Genomic DNA, 9,440 nt, shown 5'->3' with positions numbered 1-9,440 from the left:
CGGCAATCGGCCTTAATGGAGTTGCACACAATAACAACAAACAAAATTTTTCAAGAACGTTACTCCGGCTATAGGCCTTTAAGGAATAACACACAATATCTGAGACAAAACTTTTCACTCCGGCTATCGGCCTTATGGAGGAAACAAAATGCATTCAACACACTCTTGGCAATCGGCCTTTTTCGAGTGCACAAATCTGAACAAATCTGAAGTATACGGCTATCGGCCTTGACACTTCCAAAATTCCCAAGAAAATTCTCACTGAGACGTTGTCACAAACAGTTGATATGCTGGAAAGAAAATTAGTAATCTAAGACAAAACCTGAGAACTTGAACCTTGAAACCCAGAACACAATGTCCTTACTCCGAATCACTTGCAGACACTTCCTTCTCCTTTTCTCTCCCTCCGCCTCCATGGCCGCCACCACTATAGCGCCTCCACCTTCCGCCACAAAACCCACCAAATCGATCACCAAGACGGTGAGGAAAGCCGTAAACGCCCTCATCAAATGGCGAAATGACAAGCTGCAGACCCAGAACCCCGATCTCTCTCTGTTCGCAGTTGTTGAAGCCCGGAGACGCAAAAATGGCGACGGGGTTGATACGGATAGTCCGGGGGAGGAGGCACGGGACGACTTCTTGAGCGGCGGTGACGGCTTCGGTGGAGAGCACAGAGACGCTGTGGTTTTCGTCTCTGTCCAAAATCCCCAACTCGAAATAACATCTTAGCCAGGTCGGATCCGTTATCTTGTGAGGTCGGAGTATCAGCCCCTTAACGAACACAACCGCCGTGTCTCCGTCAATAACCGCCTCGTAAACCACCTTGTTCCATGGAGAAGCCGTGCCGTTAGTCCCAGCCCTCGAGTAGTAATTGCTGCGTCGTCGCAAATCAATGGCTGTGGAGAAACTGAGCGGCGGCAGCGGACACCGGACGATGGATCGGAACTCATCGTAGTCGTCGGTGGATAAAACCGGTCGAACAGCAAAATCCAGGTGCTTATTCTTTTCTTTAACTTCAAGAATGTCGTCACCCGAACCGTTGAACTGCTTGTGGTAAACGCACTCCAACTCCTCGTCTTGGCGGAACCGATTGGGCGCAATGAGAAGCACGTGATCGGGAAACAAGATTCGATCTTGGACTCGAAACGACGGCTGCGATTCTTTGCCGTGGGCAGCGAAGGACTCGAGTATCGAGTTGCTGGCGGTGGAGGAGAAGAGGGAGAGGGTGGTGGAGGAGAAGGCGTCGGTGGAGAAATCTCCAAATCAGAACAATCAACCAACAATTGCAGAAAAATCAACCCAAGCTCGCGGAAGCACTGAAAATTTAATGGAAATTTGGAAAGAAACTAAACTAGGAAAAAAAAAAAAAAAAATTTGCAAACTACTACGAAGAAACCACCAGAATCCATGGCGTGAGCTGGTGGCTCTGATACCATATTAACAGTAGTGCAGAGAAGCACAGAAATGCAAAAAGAGAATAAGAGAGAGAGAGAAAGTAATTGATTACATTGATACTGAATTAATCTTTACAACTATGAGAATACAGTTTATATAGCCATCATGACTAACTTGCAGCCTAAGCTATTTAACTAACTAATTTTGATAACAACTCTAACAACCTTTGGATATTGTCAACAAATAGGGTTAACACATTACAAGTAAAAAGGCTTGATGTTTGAGTTCTTCGTTGCACTCTCTGAAAAATGCTACGAGAGTATATTTTGTCTGACTCTGGATCAAATTTGTATCTGTGCAATTTACAGAAGCAAATATCTGATTTTACGGCCGCATCTTTGGACGCATTTATATCAATAAAATGCCTACTTGAATATCAACGTAGGGTTTCAGTATGTCATTTTTAATCTCTTGCCAGCCATGTAAGCAGCTACATCACCATGTCCTCCACAAACACCTCTATTGTGTTGCCGCTGTTACTTTTTCAAAGAAAAACAGATTACAGAAACCTGTAGTGAACTTTGTAATTGCTTCCTGCAGCGAACACTGAACTGAACTTGCTTCTTGGTTGCTGCTGGACTTAAATTTGTAATTGCATCTCGGTTGCTGCGGTTAACTAAAATTAAAAACAAAAAAACAAAAGGATCCGTGGACCTGCAGGAACTGGTCCGTATGAATTGGGTCGGGTTAGATCCAGTTCTATTTCTTAAAAAAGCAATCCGCCCCATCCCGCCTATTTCATTTACAAACAGGTCATGTTTGGTTCCTCCAATTTCAAACTCGACCCAGCCTGAGCCCATCCCTACTTAAATCTAAATGATAAAAAAATTAAAAATTAAAATATTTGGACGCATAAAATACACACATTCTCTAATAACATGTGTACTTACTATTATGTAGGGACAAGTATATACAAATAACAACACCACCCAAGAAAATAGCTTGGCAATTGACCTGTAGATGTATTGCATAAGCAAACATTTATGCTCACCATCATTAACTCTCGGTATGCCCATCATCTATTTCAAAGATTGCCCCATGTAATTCGCAATAATCTTAGTTAAGCTCAATTTTTTTAATTTATTCCAAATCTTTTAATTTATTCTGCTCTAATTAATTCAATCAATTACTTCCAAATTGACTTTTATATGATATTCTCTCTCTTCTCTTTCATGCCTCCTTGAAACTCTCTCCCAAGGGGTTTTTCTCATTTTCCCCTGGGCTCCGAACGTTTCTGGGCGGGGTTGCTTTTTCTGGGCCTCTCAGTTGTCCGGTAGCTGAAGCCCTGAAAAAAGCAGAACAAAAATTTGAGCTTTTGAGGCCAGAGCAGCTGCTGCTTTGAGTTGCACGGTGGCTGAAGCAATGAAAGTAGGTCGATCTTCCCATATGGAGGGAAGAAGAAGTGGAATGGATCGTCATGGCGGTCAACGGCATTGGTGTACGTGTTGCCAGTATCAGCAAGTGAATCTCCAGACCCAATGATTGATGTGTAGCAACAATTCGCATGCGGGATGATCCCAACTGTTGCGAGGAGGACGACCACGACGTTCACCAAACTTGCCCTAGCCATGGAAATATCTTTCTCTCTACCGCTGATCGATCGAGAGACACACACTCCCTCTCTTTTAAGGTTGACTAATTTTTTATGAAAATGAACATAATTTTTGTCAAAATAAAATTATAGTAGGCGCTCATTCCTTAGGCCATCTCTAACTGGACGAGCCATAAGATCATAGGCCAAAAGAATAGTTTTTTTTTTTTTTTCACAGAAAACTCATCTCCAATGGAGGTATGGGTAAAAAATTCTTGGGACACACGAGCCAAAATCCAGCCATATGGCCAGCGAGTTGGCCATCTTTAGCCAACCAGCTAGCCTCTTTAGTTGGGCAAAGCTGGATTTTTTTTTTAAGACCAAATTAAAAAAAAAATTCTAATTTTTTTCTATAAATACATAAGACATTTCTACACCATTTCTCACATCATTTTCACCCTTTCATGCTATCCTATCTCATTTTATTTCAATTTTTCACATTCTATTCACCTCAAATATTCTTTTCATACACACCCCTCTCTTACCTCTTTCAATAATCTTTACTTTAATAATTCAATAATTTTCAAATGGCCACATCTTCAAGTGGCACTCAAAATATGTCTGGAGGTTTATTCATTTAGTGATAAGTGACACTCAAAATATGTCTGAAAACTTTATTTTAATATGGTAGTTTAATTCAATTAACTAATAAAATTAAAGAATAAACTTCAAATAATAAATTATTGAGAGGGCTAAAAAATAATCCCCTTCGGTTGGAAATAATATATAAATATGACATGATATTGTTCATTAAAAAATAATTTGCTAAAGAACTATAATCTGGACAGAGACTAAATATAGTCGGTAAATTGAAGATGGCTCTAAGCACAAGGTCGCTAGAAAAATACTGGTTCTTGTCCTGGAGTGCAAGAACCAAGAAGTCTCCACCTTTCTGTCAAATAACAGCACGTGACAAAAAATAGAAAAAAACTAATCCACATGATAAATGTGCCCTGCAACTATAAGTTTATCTGAGGAGACAACCGCTTTCCATCTACAAGTCTATGAAAGCAATTCTATATATTAATTTGTACTCCTTTTATTTAAGCGCAGTATACAACTGTTATATTAGTTACAAGCTAAATATTGTGGTAATTATGTCAATTTTGATCTATCTTTCCGTCAAATAATACGGTGAAAAAATAAAATACGTTATAACATTTGTTCAAGAATCAACTTGCTCATACCACATTCATTTCGTTATAACATTTGTTCAATATTTGAAAATTGATCTTCTTCATAATTCTCTCTTTTTTAAGATCTTGTTGTTTTTGTCAACAATTTTAATCTTAAATTGCACCCGATATTCATCATGAATATGCGTTTGCCTTGTTTTGGATAGTACTTGCAACCAATTTCACTATAATGTACTTACAATTGTTTTAAATATCAAATGTTTATTAGCCACATATCCATTGTGAGTAGGGTGTTCCATGTGGGTATAGTATCAAACTCAACGATCTCATATAACCAATCATTTTAATGTCATGCTTAGTTACAAATATGTGGTACCAGGCTCAAGAACGAATCCATAAAATTGATAGATCTTTGGCGTCTCTATTGCAAAGAGAGATTCTTGTGTTTGGCCCTATAAAAAGGAAGGTAAAGTAGTATATTGAAGGGCCCTGCTTCTTCAAGGTTATTGTATAAAATTGCAACTCTGAGCTGGCTTGTGCAAAGCAAGTCAGCATTGGGAATTGCCATTATGACCAAATAGTTCTGAAAATCCTATTAGGACGGTAAAAATGTTACTTTTATCATATTTTATATACCATATTTTTATCACTTTTCTATTAAAGATAGGACTCACTCTCATTTAGATAAGAACAACTCATCACATTTATCAAAAAAAATGTTAGAGAGACTATCTAATTAAATCACATGTGTAGACAATATAACGTATTACCAACAAAACCAAACTAACACTTATAAGCACAGGTGGAGAAGTACACAATACATATCACAATGTGGAAACACACAAGAAACTAATACAAGGATCGGTGTAATTTCCTTTCAACAAAGCATTTGTTATCCACTTGTACGCTGCTTCAGTAAAGTGGATACCGTCCCAGCTGATACACTCTTCAGGATTTTGACAAGCACTTGCCTGTCGCATACCACATTGTGCTGATGAATTGTAATTGTATGTCCCTCCTCCTCCGCAGCACGCTTTTGGAGTTCCCCCGATAAATCCTGCAATTACACGAATCAAATTTTTTTATCGTAAACAGGTTCAGCTTCAGCATTTGAAAACATTGCACCAAAAATCCGCAAGCTATTTCATAAGGCCTATTGAAAAAACTAAGTTTTGAGTAGTGACTAAAATATATGTACATGAAGTTTGAATCTTCATCGTTTAACAAAACATGAAAACAAACGTGGATAAAATTAATTGAGAGTTGAAGTACCAAATTGTTCTGGAGAATGATATAAGTCCATCATAGCATTGTAATAATCTGCATAAATGATGTTGACGTGAGGATGAAGGCTACGAATGCGGTTTAGTTCTGTTTGAAGCTGCTCATTGTAATACTCAACAAACTTGTTTAACCAATTTAAACAACCAGTTGAAGGGTCGTAGTCACTCTTATCTGAACCCTCATAGTTTGTAAGATAGATGGGAAGGCAACCAATTGGAACGTTTCCAGGTACCAAAAGCGTCGCGGCCCCAAGCTCGATTAACTCCTGCAAAGCAATGCAGCACAAAAAGTTAGACAAGCCTAAAGGAGATCGCGTTTTTTAGAACCATTGTGATCCAAGCTTTTCAAACTCTTACATTGATGGATAAACCAATTTCTTCTATCACCAATGGCACATATTCTTGAACCTGTTCTATACTTTTCCCGCCAAGCAAGGCATCGTTGTAATCATTGCCTCCAATCTCTCCCATGAGAATTAGAGAGCCCGAAAGGAATTCACTGCAATCTGCAATAAGAATCGATCAGACAGGCATCATGCACAACCTAATTAATTTCCAAAAGTTACGATTAAATGCCAAGAACTAGAGTTAGTTTTTAATCTTACACAAGGTTTTATTCTAAGAGTAATTTTTTCATGGATTGGAATGAATTTTTATGTTTTTTTTTTCCTTGATACAAGGATACATTTACCTTAAGAGGTGTGAGAATAAAATAGTACTGAACTCGCTATTCATGATATTCAAACTTAATATTTCTTATTTACAAAGCTGGAGATGAGCTCATTATAGCGTAGAGAGGGGGAAGTGTCAATGAGTTCATATGGACCCCAACAACTTTATATTGCTCCTCGGGGTGGGAGGCAGATTCTCTGTCCTCCCACTTCCCGTGTCCTTCTGTTTGTGTGATTACGGTTAAATTATATCAACATTTTATATTACTATTCATTTTTATCTTATTATCTTTATAAAAAAAATAATATAAAATATTAACCTTACTTAATTATGACCACACAAAATAAAATAATACGAAAAAACACGAAAAGTAAAAGGGCAGAGAGTCTGCCTCCTAGGGTGGGGGTGTTAAAGTGTCAATGAGTTCGCATGACCCACCAACAACTTTATATTGCTCCTGGGGGTGGGCCCGTGGGGTGTTAAAGTGTCAATGAGTTCGCATGACCCACCAACAACTTTATATTACTCCACACAAATTTTGCTATTGATCCCCACACCCCAACCTAATTTCCAATATTTAGGTTTATTCAGTAGCGAGCGGGGGTGTCAATGAGTTCACATTGACCCCAACAACTTTATATTACTCCACACAAATTTTGTTATTGATCTCCACACGCCAACAAGAATTTCCAATATTTAGGTTCAGTTCAAGTTTATGCCTGCATGCTTTTGATTTCCATTATTTATCAAAACACTCTACCAATTAACAATATTTCACAGTGAGTTCAATCAATTGAAAGGATTGATCGATAATCTTTCACAAACGTTGGTGTATTTACTTATGGGAGTCAAATTAAAGGTAGTGGCTGCTTAAGTGGAAAAAAAAAATTCTAGTATTACACAATTAAGAACTTAAGATCACTATATGGTTATAATTTGGTTGTATACATTGAAATAAATAATGACACTATTGATAATGATATCGTACAATGACAAGTCAAATATAAGAACCAATCGTGAATTATATATCTAAGTAACAAAATGTTAACACATCTACTTTTTTATCATGACCCCAGTGAATTCAAATCCTATCTCCGTCACTGAGCTCATTCCTTCTCCTCTGCCCCCACTTACAATAATGTATCTTGATCGTAAAAATTTCATAATCAGAACCGTTCAATTTCTTAATCATCATGTGAATATCATCCTTACAAGAAATCATTCGAATCGGAGATCGTTAAGTCGTTCAAATGTTTCAAATAAACCAACGGTCCATCATGAATATGTTACTTGGCACCTACAATTTTGATTTATTTGATACATTTAAATGATTAAACAATCTCCGATCCAAATTGTTTTTTTTAGGGTTAATCTTCAAATGAAGATTAAGAATTTGAACTATTTCAATTACGAAATTTATATGGTAAAAATATGGTATTTGCAAGTGAGAGAATAAGCTCATCCTGGAGGAGAATGCAGATACTATTCTCTTTACGATAAGCATGGGAAGGAATTCCAAACTTACTTGAAGATATGTTGCAAAAATATGGAAGAATTTCTTTAAACCAGTCCATTTGAATTCCCAGAGAGTTGTTGGTACGTGGATTAGAGTCTCCCATTTCTTCAAGAAAGGTGGCGTCAAGGGCCGTGGCTCCTGCCACGGCGAAATTCACTCCCCCTTCAAAGTTTTGGATACTTTTTTGGCTTTCGAGATAAGGTCGAACAAGCGGAAGTCCGAGATATTCAGCTGAAAACGATAATGTGAATTGAGAAGCTGATAAATTTGTAAATGTAAGATATACTGTAAGTGGATGCATACCGATGAAGTCTATGACTAAGCGACCATCGGAGCAGCGTCCGGTGGGGAGATGAAAGTAGGTCATCCCATATGGAGGGAAGAAGAAGTGGACAGTCTCGTTAGGAGAGCTGATCTTTAAGTTTCCGGTATCAGCTAGTGAATCGCCAAAGCTGAAAATTGAACTGAAGCAGCATGAGGCATGAGGGATGAGTATGAAAACTAATAAGAGGAGGAAGTTCATCCAATAATATTGTTGGAAAGATGAACCCATAGAATTGAAAGATCTCTAGCCAACGTCTCCGTTGCAGGGAGAGATTCTTGTGTCTAAACTCGCGTATGAGAATGAATATTGTGGTTGAAGGCTGGCTTGACTTTCTTTAGCAAACTTTATTCCCTTCTCTATGGAGGATTATTAACTGGACTAAAATATGATAATGGGTTTTTAAGTGTGGATTAAGAAATCATAATTGATCTACCTACAAACAGTATAAAAAAGTTTCTGATTACCATGATGGATGGAATTGGTAACGACTAAAATCGTCGCCATGTGTCGAAATTAAATCCCATTTTCAAATACTTAGGAACAAAAATGTTATGGTTCCCAACATGAAGAAGCAGTATTAAAAAGTTTCTGATTTGACACCATGATGGATGGAATTGGTAACGTCTAAAATCGTTGTGATGCGTCGAAATTAAATCCCATTTTCAAAGGATTAGGATACTCTCCTGAGCAAAAGGTGAGGATTCTCTTGACTAAGCCCATCGGGCTGTTAAAATTTTATACAACGACTACAATTATTATAATTTTTAGAGGGACCCTCTGTTTGTAGCCGTTTGATAAAATTTCAACGATCTGATAGACTTGGTCAGGAGGATCCTCACCCTTTGCTCAGGAGAGGATCCTAATCCGTTTTGAAATACTTAGGAACAAAAATATTATGGTTCCCAACATGAAGAAAGCTTGTGCAGTTCTTCAGGTCAACTTTCTGTAGCAAATTAACTTTATTCCCTTCTCTATGGAGGCTTTAAGCTCGGGTATCAGACTTTCAGGGCTTGTTTACGTAATTGTAATCAAAATAAAAGAATTGGATTGAAGAAGAATTGAATTGAGAAGAAATTGGATTGAGGAGGAGTCATAATTAGATTTCTGTTGAAGCTTCTGGAATCAGAATAAAAATGAAACGAAATTCATTTAAGTTGTTTACTAATTCACCTTAATCGGAATAGAAATCAATATGATTACTAAAATGCCCTCATTCCTTTTGTTTTATTTCTTTCCCATGTTTTTTAAATAACATTTTCACAAAATGTCATGATTGTAAACCTTCATCTATCAGACTTCCCTAGCATAAAATAAGAACTCCTCCCTCCCCTTTTCCCTGTCGCTTTCATCTTTCCCACTCACCCTACCCCGTAATCACCACCCCTCCTCCCTGCCAAGTATTTCAATTTCAAGATTTTCTGGGTTTTGAGTGATTTCTTCACCAGATCTATTGGTTTATTAT

The 9,440-nt window shown here is 37.7% G+C and overlaps 1 protein-coding gene across 1 annotated transcript; it reads right to left on the bottom strand.

Annotated features, from left to right (window-relative positions):
- Nucleotides 1-4,956: 4,956 nt before the first annotated feature.
- LOC137727045 (GDSL esterase/lipase At1g28580-like) lies at nt 4,957-8,250 on the bottom strand. The gene is made up of 5 exons (XM_068465988.1): nt 7,957-8,250; nt 7,663-7,884; nt 5,823-5,971; nt 5,455-5,731; nt 4,957-5,239 (listed from the first exon to the last, which is right to left on the bottom strand). The coding sequence occupies exons 1-5, from the start codon at nt 8,204-8,206 to the stop codon at nt 5,007-5,009; spliced, it is 1,131 nt and encodes a 376-aa protein (XP_068322089.1). The 5' UTR covers nt 8,207-8,250; the 3' UTR covers nt 4,957-5,006.
- Between the last annotated feature and the right edge of the window lie 1,190 nt (nt 8,251-9,440).

This window comes from Pyrus communis, chromosome 2, assembly GCF_963583255.1.
Source record: "Pyrus communis chromosome 2, drPyrComm1.1, whole genome shotgun sequence".
Lineage (NCBI taxonomy): Eukaryota > Viridiplantae > Streptophyta > Magnoliopsida > Rosales > Rosaceae > Pyrus > Pyrus communis.
The sequence above is the reverse complement of the archived record's forward strand: the minus strand, read 5'-3'. Positions and strand labels throughout refer to the sequence as shown.

Excerpts from the sequence above, each read along its gene's own strand:
- LOC137727045 (XM_068465988.1), bottom strand. The coding sequence starts at position 8,206 with ATGGGTTCATCTTTCCAACAATATTATTGGATGAACTTCCTCCTCTTA. Across the intron at positions 7,885-7,956 it reads CTTAGTCATAGACTTCATCG|CTGAATATCTCGGACTTCCG; the intron begins GTATGCATCCAC and ends TATCGTTTTCAG. Across the intron at positions 5,732-5,822 it reads AAATTGGTTTATCCATCAAT|GAGTTAATCGAGCTTGGGGC; the intron begins GTAAGAGTTTGA and ends ATTGCTTTGCAG.